The sequence below is a fragment of the Astyanax mexicanus genome, chromosome 1, assembly GCF_023375975.1.
Source record: "Astyanax mexicanus isolate ESR-SI-001 chromosome 1, AstMex3_surface, whole genome shotgun sequence".
Taxonomy (NCBI): Eukaryota; Metazoa; Chordata; class Actinopteri; order Characiformes; family Acestrorhamphidae; genus Astyanax; species Astyanax mexicanus.
In genome coordinates this window covers 61,071,551-61,087,500 of record NC_064408.1, presented here as the reverse complement: position 1 = coordinate 61,087,500, position 15,950 = coordinate 61,071,551, and the positions used below count along the sequence as shown (strand labels likewise).

Genomic DNA, 15,950 nt, shown 5'->3' with positions numbered 1-15,950 from the left:
TCCTGATCTGGTAGTGGAAGGTAGTTTGTTCCACCATTGTGGAACTCTGTATGAGAACAGTCTGGATTGCTTTGTGTGAGTGTTTGGCAAAGCGAGGCGACGTTCATTGGAGGAGCGCAGCAGCCGGGAGGTAGCGTAAGCCTTCAGGAGCGAGTGCAGGTAGGAAGGAGCCTGTTCTGTCATCACCTTGTAGGCGATTGTAAGAGTTTTGAATTTGATGCGAGCATCAACTGGTAGCCAGTGGAGCTCAATGAGCAGCGGGGTGACATGTGCCCGTTTTGGTTGGTTGAAGACCAGACGTGCTGCTGCATTCTGGATCATTTGGAGTGGTTTTACTACGCAGGCCGGGAGGCCAGTTAGCAGGGCATTGCAGTAGTCGAGGCGTGAGATGACGACTGCTTGTACCAGGAGTTGGGTGGCCTGTTGCGTCAGAAACTGTCTAATTTTCCTGATGTTATAAAGTGCGAAGCGGCAGGATCGAGCAACCGAGGCCACATGGTGCGTGAAGGAGAGCTGGTCATCAACATAACACCCAGGTTCCTAGCAACCTTTGTCGGTGAGAGAGAGAGAGAGAGTCGATGCTTATAGAGAGGTTGTGTTGAAAAGATGGTTTTGCTGGTATGACCAGAAGTTCAGTCTTTGAGAGATTTAATTGAAGGTGATGCTCCTTCATCCAAGAGGATATGTCAGAGAGACACGACGATATCCGTGCAGAGATTGAGTTATCTTCAGGTGAGAATGACAGGTATAGCTGGGTGTCATCAGCAAAGCAATGGTAGGAAAAGCCATGTGAGTGGATAACCTGACCAAGAGAGTCAGTGTATATTGAGAAGAGAAGGGGACCCAGTACCGAACCCTGGGGAACCCCAGTGGATAGGGAGTGGGCTGAGGACAGCTGTCCTTGCCACGACACCTTGAACGAGCGCCCAGTGAGGTATGATCTAAACCATGACAGCACATTGTCTGAGATCCCCATGTTTGAAAGTATAGTTAGGAGGAAGTCGTGGTTGACCGTGTCGAAGGCGGCCGAGAGGTCCAGCAGAATGAGCACTGAGGACTGGCCTGCAGCTCTAGCAGTTTTCAACGCTTCAGTCACAGACAACAGAGCCGTCTCGGTAGAGTGTCCTTTTTTGAATCCAGATTGGTTCTGGTCCAGGAGGTCATTCTGGGAGAGGAAGCCAGAGACCTGATTTAAAACTGCTCTCTCGAGTGTTTTAGAGAGAAAGGGTAGTAGTGAGACCGGTCTGTAGTTATCAACCTGGGCGGGGTTGAGAGAAGGCTTTTTAAGCAGTGGTGTCACATGTGCTTGTTTGAAAGCAGTTGGGAAAACACCAGAAGTTAAAGAGGCATTGATGGTGTGAGTGATAGCCGGAATGATTGCAGGTGCGATGGTTTGAAGTAAGTTCGAGGGAATTGGGTCAAGCGGACACGTAGTAGGACGGCTACGTGTTAGGAGAGCCAGTGTCTCGTTCTCAGTGAGAGGAGTGAACGAGGAGAGCGCAACGCCTTCGGTGGAGGGACACCAGGCTGCAGAGCATGTAGTAGGACTGCTACATGTTACATCAGTAAACTGGTTGCTGATAGCTGCCACTTTTCCAGTAAAGAATGATGCAAGTGTTTCAGCAGTAAGGCATGTAGCCGGAGGAGGAGGAGGAGGGTTCAGTAGTGATTTGAAAGTAGCAAATATTTTCCGGGAGTCTGTGAGGGAGCTGAATTTATTGTGATAAAATTCAGCTTTAGCAGTCGTGATGGTGGCTGAGAAGGAAGCCAGGAGCAGTTGGTAGTTTTTTAGGTCTGCTTGTTTTTGGTTTTTATGCCATTGTCTTTCGGCAGCTCGGAGTTTGGAACGTAGTTCCCTCAGTGAGTTATTTTTTAGCCATGGCTGGGGTTTGCTAGAGCTAATGGCTCGAGATGTAAGAGGACAGAGGTTGTCCAAACAGGAGCTTAGTGTGGAGCAGAGTGTATCGGTGGCATCATTTACATTGAGTGATGAAAATGAGCCTGGTGGGGGCATGTTGTCAGTCACCAGCGAGGAGAACTGGTCTGCTGAGATATCTCGTAAATTTCGGCGGAACGAGACCATCGTAGGAGTAGCCGTGGGTTTGTTCGAAATATGAATATTGAGTTTCATGAAGTAGTGATCCGAGAGGTGCAAAGGAGTGACAGTTAAAGAGTCGGTGTCACAGTTACGAGTGAAAATCAGGTCTAGATGTTTGCCAGCTTTATGTGTTGGAGGGCTGGGGACCTGCTCCAGTTCGAAAGACTGCATGAGGGATGAGAAGTCTGTAAAGTTGGTACTGTCGTTGTGGATGTTCATATCCCCTAGAATGAGCATGGGACAATCTTGCTCAGGGATAGAAGACAGTAGCATGTCAAGTTCGTGTGTGAACTCGCCCATTTGTCCAGGAGGACGGTAGATAACAATAATGGCAAGTTTTGCTGGAGTATTAACCAGTGTGGCATGATACTCAAATGAACTGTATGAGTTTGCAGGTAGTAGTGGAGTATGTTTTAAGCCATTAGCGATTAATAGGCCAGTTCCACCTCCTCGTCCTGAGGGACGAGAAGTATGGGAGAAGGAGTAATTATTGGAAAGAGCCGCCGGAGTAACGGTGTTTTCAGGTTTGATCCAAGTTTCAGTCAGGGCCAGCAGTTGTAAGGCCAGATGATTTGCATAAGAGGCGATAAAGTCTGCTTTGTTAACAGCCGACTGGCAGTTCCATAGCCCAACAGAGAATGAGGTAGTAGTGGGCGTGGTTTGTTTTAGTGGCCGCAGGTTAGTATGGTCCTGGCGCCTGTGTGTGTTTTTTCGCCTTCTGTGAGTACCGGAGATAACAGGAATGTGATGGGAGCACATTTTAGAAAGCAGTGGGACGGGCTGCCTTGTCGGTGGCCTTGCTCGGTGGACTCGTGCAGGTAGACTCGCAGGTCCTTACCCGCGTTGGTCGCGTTGGTTGGTGTTGCTGCTACAGCGTAGCTGAAGTGAAAGTAAAGTAAAAGAGCAGTCTGGTGTAGCTTGAAGTTCCTGTTAGCCCTGCTAGTGTGCCCTTGTCTTATTTAGGAAATCAGCACCACCAGACTGTCTTTTAAAGCCGTGAGTAACGCCCCCGAGGTCCGCAGACAGAGACAGTGTGAATGAGGGGGTTTGCCACGCCCCGCTCTAACGCAACTCGCCCAACCTTGTCCGAAAAGCGCGCTAAAAAGCGCGTTTGCTGTTGCTGCTACAGCGTAGCTGAAGTGAAAGTAAAGTAAAAGAGCAGTCTGGTGTAGCTTGAAGTTCCTGTTATATATATATATATATATATATATATATATATATATATATATATATATATATTAGGGCTGGGGCGACGCGTCGACATAATCGACGTCATCGATTACGAAAATACATCGATTTGCATAACGTGCGTCGGCGCGTCGTAAACATGGCGGCGCCTGGGGAGAGCATTAGAGGTTAGATCGGTCCCAAAAATTCCGACTGGCTGTTTTCGGGCTGTTTGAATGAGCGAAATATGATCAGAATTATGTTAAATTACACTGTAACATAGAGGCATAGAACTATTATTTAATTTAAATGATTTTTAAGAACAGCTAAACACAGTGCTGCAGGTCAAACGCGGAGGAGTTCACGTGCGAGAGAGAGAGAGAGAGAGAGACACAGAGAGAGAGAGAGATTTGCGTTTTCTGGTGAGAGCTACTCACAGGTGAAGGTTCTCTTTGATCTCCTCGTGCTCATATTCTAGTCCCATTCATAATTCTGCAGCTCCCTCAGTGTTTTCTGTCGTATTTTGCGGCTAGCGCGAGAGCTTACAACTGACACCGCGGACCGCGAGGTGCCGCCGCGCTTGTGCCGAATCCGACTCTCTGCTGAATCTGACTCCCGCTTCGCGGACAGAATCGGCACAACACCCCCGCTGTAGAACTGCGGTAGTGAAAACAGCGCTTATAAATAAATTAGTTTAGTTTCACTTTCAGTTTTCGTTATTTTCGTTTTTTTTTTTAAATAAAAATATAATTAAAAAACAGACGCCTACATCTCGGACTATTTTCTGGAGCCCGGGTCGGATTTCCGGTCGGGCCTCGGGTCATGTCGGGTTCGGACCAGAGAATCTAAGCTCTAGAGAGCATGGACTCCGGAGAGCAATCTCCAGCTACAAAAAAACGCCAGCGGGCATCTAAAGTTTGGGAGCATTTCACGCAAAAGGGCAACAATGTGGTCCTCTGCCATATGTGCAAAAGGAGCACTTGAAGCGCAAACATCCAGGAGCACTATGTCAACAGGGTCACACAGTAAGTTACCGTTTACATCAGGGTCTCCGCGGGTGTCTTTAAAAAGACTTAAGACTGTCTACCAAAGGTTTTAAACCTGCCACAGGCAGAAATTATAAATTTTTGGTTTATATTTGTGCATGGCATTTTGCAGTTTCCAGAAACAGTAGCATTATTCATAAGTTCAGGTGTTTAGCTAAGCTAGCTGCCTTAAGTTATTTTAGCTAGCGCCGTCGGCGCTGCGGTGTTACACCGTTTTCTGTCACCGTCGGAATTTTGTGACCAGTGCTCACGGTTATGAGCGTTCATTGGCAAAACGGAAGCTTACCCTCAGCCCTAAACTTAACCGTTTTGGCCAGTCGGGGTAAACATTAGAAACGAACACGTTTCGAATCGGCCAGTGCTCACGGTCTGCTGAGAACTACTTGCCAGTGGTCACAAAATCTAGCGGTCACAGAAAACAGTGCAACACACGGTTGTGATGTATGGGAGCTTATCCATTTTTAGCGTTATAGATCTAAACAACGTGTTGTACATGTAAGTGATTATAAGTGTGGGGTTTGGTTTAGTAGGCTTGTGTTGTTGTTGTTGTTATTATATATAAATATAGTAATTTATCATTTGCTTTAAAACGTAAAATAATAATTATTTAAATATGTTTCTCAATAAATAGATTAGTCGACTAATCGAAAAAATAATCGTTAGAATAATCGTTTAAAAAATAATCGTTAGGGACAGCCCTAATATATATACACAGTGAGTCCAAGAAGTATTTGATCCCTTGCTGATTTTCTTCGTTGGCCCACTAATAAAGACATGATCATTCTATACTTTTAATGGTAGATGTATTCTTACATGGAGAGACAGAATATTAAAAAGAAAATCCAGAAAATAAATCTAAGGAATATACATTAATTGATTTGTATTTCATGGAGTGAAATAAGTATTTGATCCCTTAGTATTCATTAGCAGTTCTGGCTTTTACAGACCACTTAGACACTCCCAATCAACTTGTTACCTGACCTGAAGCCACCTGTTCTCACTAATCACTTGTGTGAAAAACACCTGTCCACAGAATCAGACAGATCACACAGATTTCAAGTCTCCAACATGGGTAAAACCAAAGAGCTGTCACAGGACCTCAGAGTCAGAATTGTTGACCTTCACAAAGCTGGAATGGGCTACAAAAAGATTAGTAAGGTGTTGGATGTGAAAGTAACAACTATTGGTGCAATTATCAGAACGTTTAAAGAGTATAACATGACAATCAACAGACCTCGGCCCGGTGCTCCAAAGAAGATTTCGCCTCGTGGGGTGGCAATGATGCTGAGAACGGTCAGAAATCGTCCTGCAACCACTCGGCAGGAGTTAGCAAATGACCTGAAGGCAGCTGGGACCACAGTTTGCAAGGAAACAATTGGCAACACTTTGCGCAACAATGGATTCACATCCTGCAGTGCCCGAAAGGTACCCCTGCTGAAGAGAGCACATGTGGAGGCGCGCCTCAAGTATGCCAATGATCATTTGAAAGATGAACCAAGTTATTGGGAGAAGGTTTTGTGGTCAGACGAGACCAAAATTGAACTTTTTGGCCTCAACTCCACCCGCCATGTGTGGAGGAAGAAAAATGCTGCCTATGACCCCAAGAACACTGTGCCCACCGTCAAGCATGGAGGTGGAAGCATAATGTTTTGGGGGTGTTTCTCTGCCAAGGGTACAGGGCTACTTCACCGCATCACTGGGAAGATGGATGGAGCCATGTACCGCACAATCCTGAGGGACAACCTCCTCCCCTCTGCCAGGGATCTGAAAATGGGCCGTGGTTGGGTCTTCCAACATGATAATGACCCTAAACATACAGCAAAGGCAACAAAGGATTGGCTCAAGAAAAATCACATTAAGGTCATAGAGTAGCCCAGCCAGTCGCCAGACCTCAATCCGATCGAAAATCTATGGAGGGAGCTGAAGGTCAGAGTTGCCAAGCGACAGCCCACCAACCTTCATGATTTAGAGAGGATCTGCAAAGAAGAGTGGGCCAAAATTCCCCCTGGTGTGTGTGCTAAACTTGTGGTTAACTACAACAAACGTCTCACCGTTGTGCTTGCAAACAAAGGCACAGAACTGTAGCTACATTTTTCTGTATCATTTCTATCATTTGGTTTATTTTGCACAGGGCCCTGATGATTTAGCATCTTTTCCTTATGTGATGCATACTGTTTCTAAATTAGCAGCTTCACATAAACAAACACAATCCACAGCTCACAAACTGTATATCTCAACTTCCTTTGTACTTTGAGAATATTTTTAGATTCAAGCTCATAAGAAATGGAAAGAGGTGCACATTTCTGGGAGTAATTAATAAAATACAATTGTGCAGTGTGGCTGGTGAGCTCTTGTCTGGAAAGGACCCTTATAACTCAGATGAGACCGTTACTTGGTCAGTGCAGTAATACTGTATTATGGCTTTTGCGGCTCCAGTAAGTCAGTTGGTGCATCCACAGACACAGAAACTTATGGTTTCACTTCAGCATTATCCTAACACAGGCTGTCTCAGTACTGTGTTGCCATGTTGGTGCTAGCTGTAACACCTCAGCACAGCCTAATGTATGCTGTAGTACAGGGGTCACTAATAGGACGTTATTGTCTTTACGGTTTACGTACTTTGCAGCGCAGTAAACTTACTGACCAATCACGTGTGCTGTAAAAAAAACTGCTCTCCTTTGCCAATCAGATCAGTGCAGATGCGAGCGCGCGGAGCCACACAGGCGAAGCAGGCGGTGAGAAGCTGCAGTCGGAGAGTAAAGCGAGAAAAGATGAGAATACAGATGGTGCGCACCAGAAAAATTAATTAAGATGCTACCTTTATAAAACATACTAACAGTAATGTAACCGAGCGGTGTTACTTGGAGGAATTAAAGTGAAACAACCGAGACAAGAGTCCTAAATATTCCACTTTACTCCACCTGATCAGAACTCCTCAGCAAGAAAAAAAAAAACACTCGCTCGCTCTACCTCAAAACTACGGCAACCCCCAGGGGACAAAAAGCATTGGCAACTTCCCCCATCAGTTTTACCCACAACATAATAAAGTCTAATACAGTAATAATATTAGATCAAATAAACTGCTGTGTTTTTTTTAAGCTGATGTTTTGGCCAAGTTCAGCAAACATTTCTTCATATATTTTATGATTTGTCATTCATGTAATTATTATGACAGGCGGGCCTACATCTAATATAAATAAAATCAAATAGAATAAATATAGCATTTTTAAACAAAGTTAACACACAGATTCACATTAATAGACTCGATAAGTTCAGGGTGTTTCCATTTATTTTATGATAGGTTGATAATGTAATTATTGTAATGTAATTATAGGCAGCCTGGGTGTCCGCTGAGGGCGCGCTGATCCGGGAGCCGCTCTGCTGGAGAGGAAGCTGGAGGGTTAAAGGGTTTGGTGTGTATTGTGGAGGACATTCAGGAAAGTTTTGCCACAGACTGCAGTGTGAACTGCTGTGTTGACGGACTGTACTCCGGGGCGCGGCTAGGTTACCCGCCGTGATCCAGGCGAGTTTTAAACACCGCCGAGCGGTAGACGGGGGACGGCGGGCGGAGGGGAGGCGCTCGGCGGGTTGTCAGGCTAGCGTTAGTAGCTGAGCGGAAGCAGTAGGTGAGTTCTCTGACTATATTTAGTAAATGTTCAGCATGTCCTCTGTGCCCCGGCTCGACACGGGGACAGATCATTATCTGTGTCACTTTACAGGAGTCCGGTGGGTCGTGGTGTTACACAGAGTCTTAGTTTATTAGAGTTTTTAGCGCTAGCTGGTCTTAAGTCAGCGGCTAACCATAAAACTTTCTGCTCAGGCTAACCACTCAGTTAGCGAGGTAACTAGCTAATATTTAACTACCCTGTATATTAGTCGCACTGTTTGCTGGTTTTATTGCAGTGTAATGCAACAGACTGTAGTTTAGCTAGCGTTAGTGTTAACTAAATCTCAGGTTAAAATATATTTAAGTTGTTTTATGTGACGAACGTTACTCGAGCTCAGTTTACACCAGTGTTCTGTCGGTTTGTGATTCCTGGTCAAATCATGTTACCGTGGTGCACATATTGAGGTAAAGCTGCCCATACAATATAGCAGGTAGGATATTTAGATGAGCTAAAAGCATAATGTCAAAAAATAAATAAACAAATAATATCTCCCAGCACAATTACATATAGAATATTTGGGTGGTCTATAAATGCTAATTAATTTATTATGAGTTGTGTTTAATTGTTGGGTTTTTGTATAATCGTTACCTATTTTACTTAATATTTTAACTCTAAAGCACTGTAAATCACTTTGAGCTGCATGTCTAATGTAATGAAGATGCTATTTAAATTAAGTGTTCTATTATTATTATTATTATTATTTAACCACATATCAGGGCAAATATGACGCAGTGGATGTGATTTTATTAAAAAAATGTTTTATTTTAAAACACTGTCATAAAACTTCACAAAAAGTTTTAAAAAGCACCCAAGAAAAACAGAATAATCACAAAAAATTCTGGGTCAGCGCATGCGCAGATCGGCTGAGTAGCACATATTAGTGGGTAGCCTAACTCGACAGAACACTATCGGTCTTTGATGGTATTCATTAACCTTAAGTCTTTTTTTCCGATTTTCTCTTTACTGTACTTTTCCTATAATTATAGAACGCAGTAACTGTGCTTAATATACTTGTGTTTATTTCCACTTAATCAGGATCTTCTGCCTGTGTGCCACAGGTATATTGAATAGTAGCGTTACGTAACCATTGTACGCCAAATGAATGTGTGTGTGATTTGGACTGTACACATTAAACACACCTGCTTATCTGCTGTACTGCCTGTAGGTTGTATCCGGGGTGACTGGTGGATTTGTTTGGATCTGTTGATTGTCCAACCTTTATCTACATTGCATAGCTCTTAGGTATGTGAAAGTCTTTTTATTTATTGCTTATAATTGTAGTATTCTAGTGTTTTTTTGATACCTAGTTTTGACCCCAAACACTTACTTATTAAGCATCTTCTTATGGAACAGTGTACTGCTGCCTTCAAGACAGATATTTATTTAGATAGTTATTTTTTGAGCTGTTCTTCTATACCACTTTTTCAAGTGTTGAACAAATCATGCACAGAACTCCTGAGGCCACATATACTTAAATTGAGGGAGCAAGTTAATAAACCAAAAAAAAACATGTTGATATTATTTATCTATTGTATAGTGCTGCACACTTTCTGGGCACAAGGGGCTTTGAAGACACACTTAGAAGACACACACAGTTACCGTAAATAATGAGGACACATACCACTTCTGGCATGTGTCCTCATTATTTACAGTAACTGTGTGTGTCTTCTAAGTGTGTCTTCAAAGCCCCTTGTGCCCAGAAAGTGTGCAGCAACCGGGGAGCATTGGGGTAAAGGGCTTTGCTCAAGGACCTAACGATGGCGGCTTCCCAATCCTGGGATGGATCCCTATGATCAGTAAACCCACCTCTGCACTTTAGTAATAATTTTATTTCATGATTGGTTCGATATATTTAAAATGTGGTATCCCTGTCTTTGTTTTTCTGACATATTCATAACCCTGATTAAATATAATGAGCAAAATTGTCTAAATTGTAAAAATGATTTCTCATGACTTTTTTGTTTTGTTTCTGGGTTTTTAGTTTTGAAGACTTGCACCTGCACACTGACCTTAGGAAGAAAAAACTTGGGTCAGAGGCCAGTTCTTCAAAGACTGAATGGTGTGCCCTCAACATGTCCACTGACAGAGAGCCATGTGTTACTGCTAAACTCTTCCACCTCATCTTCCTTTCCACCTTTTGGGGCATGCAGATATGGGTCACGTTTATCTCTGGTGAGAGCCTGACTGTAAAGAATTAAATATATTCAGTGAATAATAGCCCTGCATCTAATGTGTTCTGGACACTTTTTGCAACAGTGATGCAAAAGGTAATAGTGTATCCTGGTTTCAACTTTGATTCACAGGCTTTGTGATGGACAACCATCTGAACAGGCACACATATGGCTTTATTCAGAGTCGACTGTTCCCCTTCTACCTGCACATCGGCTCAGCATGTGCCTTCTTCAACCTTACCATTTTCGCCATGTACCACCCCAGTGACCTTCTCACTGACAAAGAGGCATTTCAGGTATGCAACATATTAATTAGGTTCTGTGTGCATCTGCGCAATTACTACTTGTAAAAGTGTAAGTATCTATATGACAACAATTAAAACAAAAAATTACCTTTATGGTAGGATAGCCAACATGCAGTTTTAGGCAAAATGTATTTATCATTAATCTAATATTATTCTCAAGTTGTATTGATCATTAATGGCAGATTAATTGTTGATTAACTGACTCCAGCCAGTTAAAACCCACATTACTTTTGACAGGTACCAGATTTTTGCAAATATCAAACACTATACCTGCAACCATTCAAAGACATTTGACAGGGGTTGTGGGCTTTTTATTTTTTATCAAAATAAAAAGTAGTAGTCTAAATGTAATAAACAATGGAAAACTATGAGCAAAAAGTATTCTTCACAAAAGAGCTTCGAGCAGAACACCTTAAAGTATAGAATATGTATTTAAGGTCAGTATAATGAAAAGATTAGGACAATTTTCCTAATGTTTGTATTTATTATATATATATATATATATATATATATATATATATATATATATATATATATATATATATATATATATATATATAGTGATGCAAAAACAGCTCGACAATAATTCTGATTTTTTTCCTGTATCCCTCCTTCTCTATTTCTGTGCAGATCTTCATTTTCTTTGTATGTGTGACTGTGGCAGCAGTGAATGCCCAGTGGTTTGGCCAGTTGACCTCTGAGATCATGGCAGATATGCACATGATTGAACAGGCCTGCGGACTGGGCCAGGACATTGGGCTGTCATCCAACCGAGAGGCCTACTCCAAACTGTGTGACACAGACCCCAAGTACAAACGACTGAGCAGCCGGCTGTGGCTCTACCACCTGCTGTCTTCCCTATGTAACCTGTGCTGTATTGTGTGTAATGGCTACAGCCTTTACTACCTAGCAGAAAACCTCACTACACTGTGAAGTCTAGAGGTCATGAACTCACAATGCAAACCAATCCAAGGCTGTCAAGGTATACAACCTGGACAAACATTTAAGTACAAGCATTCTTAGGTACTGTCTCTGTGGCCTGCCTTGTCTGATTTTTGGTACTATTTTGTTGTTAATATTTCATGTTCCTTTTTAATACTTTGCTGCTGACGAGAAAAAAAAAAAAAACAGATTTAAAGAATGGAATAATGTTGTTAATGGATTTTTTTTCTAAGGAATTTCTTAATAAAATTTACACAAAATGTAAAGCAGTGTGCACTTAGTGCAAATAATTGCAGGATCAACAATATTTAGATAACATGGAGATGAATGGGACTGTATATAAAAAGCTAATTACTTAAATAATAGAAAAGTATCCTGTTAAAACTGTAACATCATACATAGTTTACAGGTAAAGCAAATAGAACAGATGTTAAGATCTACTAAAAAAGAAAAAAAAAATGAAAAGGTTTTTTTTTCTTTGTTTGATTTATCCGTATATAGATTTGTAGTCTACCTGAATCTCATATTCAATCAACTTTTAATAGGCTATATGACAGAAATCATTATATACTAAAAATATGTTGACAATATACTATACAATATGTATTTGTAGCAGTTTCACAACAACTAGTTGTTTAAAAAATAGACCCAATATTGTAAAAAAGTTAAGAGAAGTCCTAACAAAAATTCTATTTTTAAGCTTCAGAATTGTTTACCTTATGTCCTCCTAAAATGGAATGAATCACAAATAAGAAAAATACTGCTAAATGTCACAACCTTTTCAAAGAACCTCTCCTTGTATAAAATGTCTCTGCAACAGATATGGTTTATTATAGAACCAGAATTTAGAAGTTATCTATGGCATCGCTCTACAAACCATTTGTACCACATTTTTTTTAAAAGCACACTCTTAAATATACACACAGCAGTTTTATATAGGGTTTTACCAACAGCACAAAAAAACATTCAACAGGATTAACTACACTCTCTTTGGAATGCAACTTGCAGTAAATCAGTATGCTGTACCTAATAGCAGTATTTTTTTTTGTTACCTATAAACATTTACTTATTGACCTGTTGATACAGGAGTATGAGTTGAGGCAATGAAGGAAAGCTATCACCTGGAGCTGGTATCTTAGGACTGAGGACAGTACAAAATCTTACTGCCATAAAGTGTGAATGCCCATGTAAGTGCTTTTTCCTCACTGAGACTTATTTGTTCTGAGGCTTTTGCTGAGGTTCAGAGCCCCTTGTGCATTGCTACATTCAAAACAGGATTTTTTGGTTGTAGTAGATTGTTCTAGCTGTGTTCGAGCACCTAAATCGAGTTGTACTGGTCATGCAGGCCTGACCGGCTAACCTGCAGTAGCTGATTTATGCACACGCACATCAGCAATGCAGTAATACACAGTACATGTTAAGGTTATTATATAGTCTCATTACTGATACAGGACTGCTTAATTCGTGTGGACCGTTTTTTTTTTCAGCTGTAAAACGTACATGCTCTGATCTACAGTCATAAGCTGAAGTATGAGATTATTAATTTTATATTGTTTAAAATGTAACTTAGGCTGTAGAACACCTCACTCTACAGTATGTATGTGACAATCTGACAAATCACTTTCATTACAGTTGAAATACTATGCAATGTAAAAAATGTTTTTACATAATGGTGTACTTACACAATGAGGCTGTTGAGGCTTTGAATGCATCCCATTTAGGGTTCTTGTATATAAAGTCAATGCATATGAGCCGGCAGCTAATTTAAAACTTACTTTAGTACTTTCATATAGTGTTTGATGTCAATAGAAGTAAATGAACGAGTATGTGCTTATGCCCAGTCTTTAATCATATTTAAACACTATTGATGACCAGTATGAGTTCGGTGCAGCAGAATTAGGCATTATTGATGCTGTGGCTATATGATTTTTATGGTGTTGAGTTGGGTTTGTATTGTCTGGAAAGGTGAATATTAGTACAATATATAAAAATGTGAGTTAACGAGTTTCCAAATTTACCATCTTCAATTCTGATAATAAAGGTTGCACCCATCACAATTTTTTTTTCAAATAACACTAGGGGATGTTGAGCTTACATGTGTTCATTGTACTGGTTAGTTATTTATTCTAATAATGATTGTGCCTGTATAACTTTTTAATAATAAAACACATTAAAATAAGAAGGCTGGTACTAAACAACCTGTTCCAGTGCATTCTTTAGCTTAATGTAGTATGGTTAAGTAGAGGTAAATACCTGATATTAACTCTATCAACTCTTTGGCTTTGGCTTCATATGGTGGATAATAACAATTATATTTATTAAAATTATGAAAGTAGGCTACTTTAAAATTGTCAGTACAATATGACTGATAAACATTACATAGGTCAGTGCTGCTTAATGCCTAATGCTGCAGATAAAATGCAAATAATTAAAAACATAATTGCAGTATTATTTACAGTGGGGCAAACATGTAATTAGCCAGCCACTGATTGTGCAAGTTCTCCTACCTAAAAAACATTGAGAGGTCTCTATTTTTTTATCATAGGTACACTTCAACTATGACACACAAAATGAGGGAAAAACCCAGGAAATCACATTGTAGGATTTTTGAAGAATTTAATTTCATTTAATTGTGAATTACGGTGGAAAATAAGTATTTGGTCTGCCATAAACGAGCAAGATTTCTGGCTGTCACAGACCTGTAACTTCTTTAAGAAGCTCTTCTGTTCTCCACTCTTTACCTGTATTAAAGGCATCTGTTTGACCTCATTATCTGTATAAGAGACACCTGGCTACAGCCTTAAAGCCTTTTTTCTCAGATTGTTCAGATGGGGTAATGTGTTACGGTAACAGCAATTTATAGTTAGAGAGTGAGGAAAGGTAACAAATGCTTTTTAATGCGTTTTTATTTTATCATGCTTAATAATAAAATTTATTTTAAAGTTATTTTGTGTGCACATTTATACATGTAATTTCCTAGGGACGGAAATGTCACCCATTTAGTGGAATGGCCCAGATGATGTCACCATAATCAAATATTGGAAATATTGTCATTTTAACAAGAATAAGCTTGGCTGCGAAAGAAGAAAGCTAGTCTAGCTTTGACTTTCTTCTGAAGATTATTGATATGTGTGGAGAAAGACAGAGATGTGTCCAGCCAGATACCTAAGTATTTGTAAGATTTAACCAGACATGAGGTCCAGGCTTGAGTAAAAGAACTCTGTCAAAACATTTGAGTTGAGTAGAAGTTGAAGTGTTCGTTAAGCATCATACTTAACTAAAAGTACTAGAGTACATTTAAATTAGGTATTAAATTAACTTAACAAACAAACTTACCCAAAAGAAAAAACAGCAAGCATAAATGTCACTAATTCTATCGCTATTGTAAAAATCAACTAAAGCTGGCCAAGGGATTAGAGCACCTTCAACAGGTGACAATGCAGAGCATCTTCCATGCTGGCTTTATTGCTGGCTTTAGTGATAATGTGGGTTTGGAATGTTTACTAACAGTTTTATAATTGTAATGAGCAGATGGGATTCTAGGATCGTAGGTTAATAGGATGCTGAGCACATGTCAAATGAAATCAGACACACAAACTATGATTTACAGGGGGCAGGTGTGTTCCTTTTAAGCAGATAAGGAGATAATTTTAGTACTTAAGTACAGTAGTGAGGTAGTTCTACTTTGTTTCTATACACCTCTGGTCGTGACCTAATAACCATGAGAAAATGTGGGTCCTGGGGTGAGATCAGTTGAGAACCCCTGGTGTAATGTATGGTGGAGGGAACATCATGATTTAGGCCTGCTTTGCTGCATTAGGGCCTGGCTAGCTTAGGCAAGCATACACATACAAAAACATACATATAAAAAACATGCATGCACATATATACACAAATGCATATACATACACGTACCCGCATAAACATGCAATTTCAAACACACACACTTATACACACACATACATATTTAAACACATGCACATACAAGGTCTTCTTCAGATCGCACTTTGTCTGGAACCTCCCCCTCTACCTTATCCCCATGGTCAACCCTACCAAGAACCTAAATTCCAGATGGCATCACTGTCAGGATCATCGGAACACACAAGGCTCTCCACCAATGACAAGGTGGCGATCCATGGAGAACACACATTTCCACACACACAAAATAAATACACACACATGCATACAGACACACACACACAATTAAACACCACACATGTACGTCCATTCACACACACATAAACACACACACTACTTCACAAACACACATACATACACACACTTACACACATACTTATACACTCACATACACACATAAACCGACATACATACATACACAAACACACGTATACAGACATACTATTTAACATTTATGACCTTCCTGTTAAGGACACAGTCCACAAAAAGGGACTGTCTGTAAATATTCGGAAGGACAGTGTTAGTGCGTTGTCCTCTTACACGTGTAGTCATGTTCTCGAGAAAGTAAAATATGTTTCTGATTTCGAAAGAGAAATGGTTTGCTGTTCATTGACAGTCCTTTTCAGATTTTTTGG

General features: G+C 40.6%; 1 protein-coding gene across 3 annotated transcripts; it reads left to right on the top strand.

Annotated features, from left to right (window-relative positions):
• The first annotated feature begins 7,648 nt into the window (after positions 1 to 7,648).
• Positions 7,649 to 13,595, top strand: si:ch211-121a2.4 (transmembrane protein 205). Of its 3 annotated transcripts, none has more exons than XM_022666125.2 (5): positions 7,649 to 7,724; positions 9,145 to 9,221; positions 9,961 to 10,151; positions 10,283 to 10,446; positions 11,086 to 13,595. In XM_022666125.2, the coding sequence occupies exons 3-5, from the start codon at positions 10,052 to 10,054 to the stop codon at positions 11,386 to 11,388; spliced, it is 567 nt and encodes a 188-aa protein (XP_022521846.1). In that variant the 5' UTR covers positions 7,649 to 7,724; positions 9,145 to 9,221; positions 9,961 to 10,051; the 3' UTR covers positions 11,389 to 13,595. The 3 variants fall into 3 exon arrangements, with proteins under 3 accessions (XP_022521846.1, XP_007245382.1, XP_007245383.1); XM_007245320.4 differs by having other exon boundaries at positions 7,655 to 7,937; XM_007245321.4 differs by having other exon boundaries at positions 7,659 to 7,834.
• The last annotated feature ends 2,355 nt before the right edge of the window (positions 13,596 to 15,950 follow it).

Excerpts from the sequence above, each read along its gene's own strand:
- si:ch211-121a2.4 (XM_022666125.2), top strand. The coding sequence starts at position 10,052 with ATGTCCACTGACAGAGAGCCATGTGTTACTGCTAAACTCTTCCACCTC. Across the intron at positions 10,152-10,282 it reads ATGGGTCACGTTTATCTCTG|GCTTTGTGATGGACAACCAT; the intron begins GTGAGAGCCTGA and ends TTTGATTCACAG. Across the intron at positions 10,447-11,085 it reads CTGACAAAGAGGCATTTCAG|ATCTTCATTTTCTTTGTATG; the intron begins GTATGCAACATA and ends ATTTCTGTGCAG.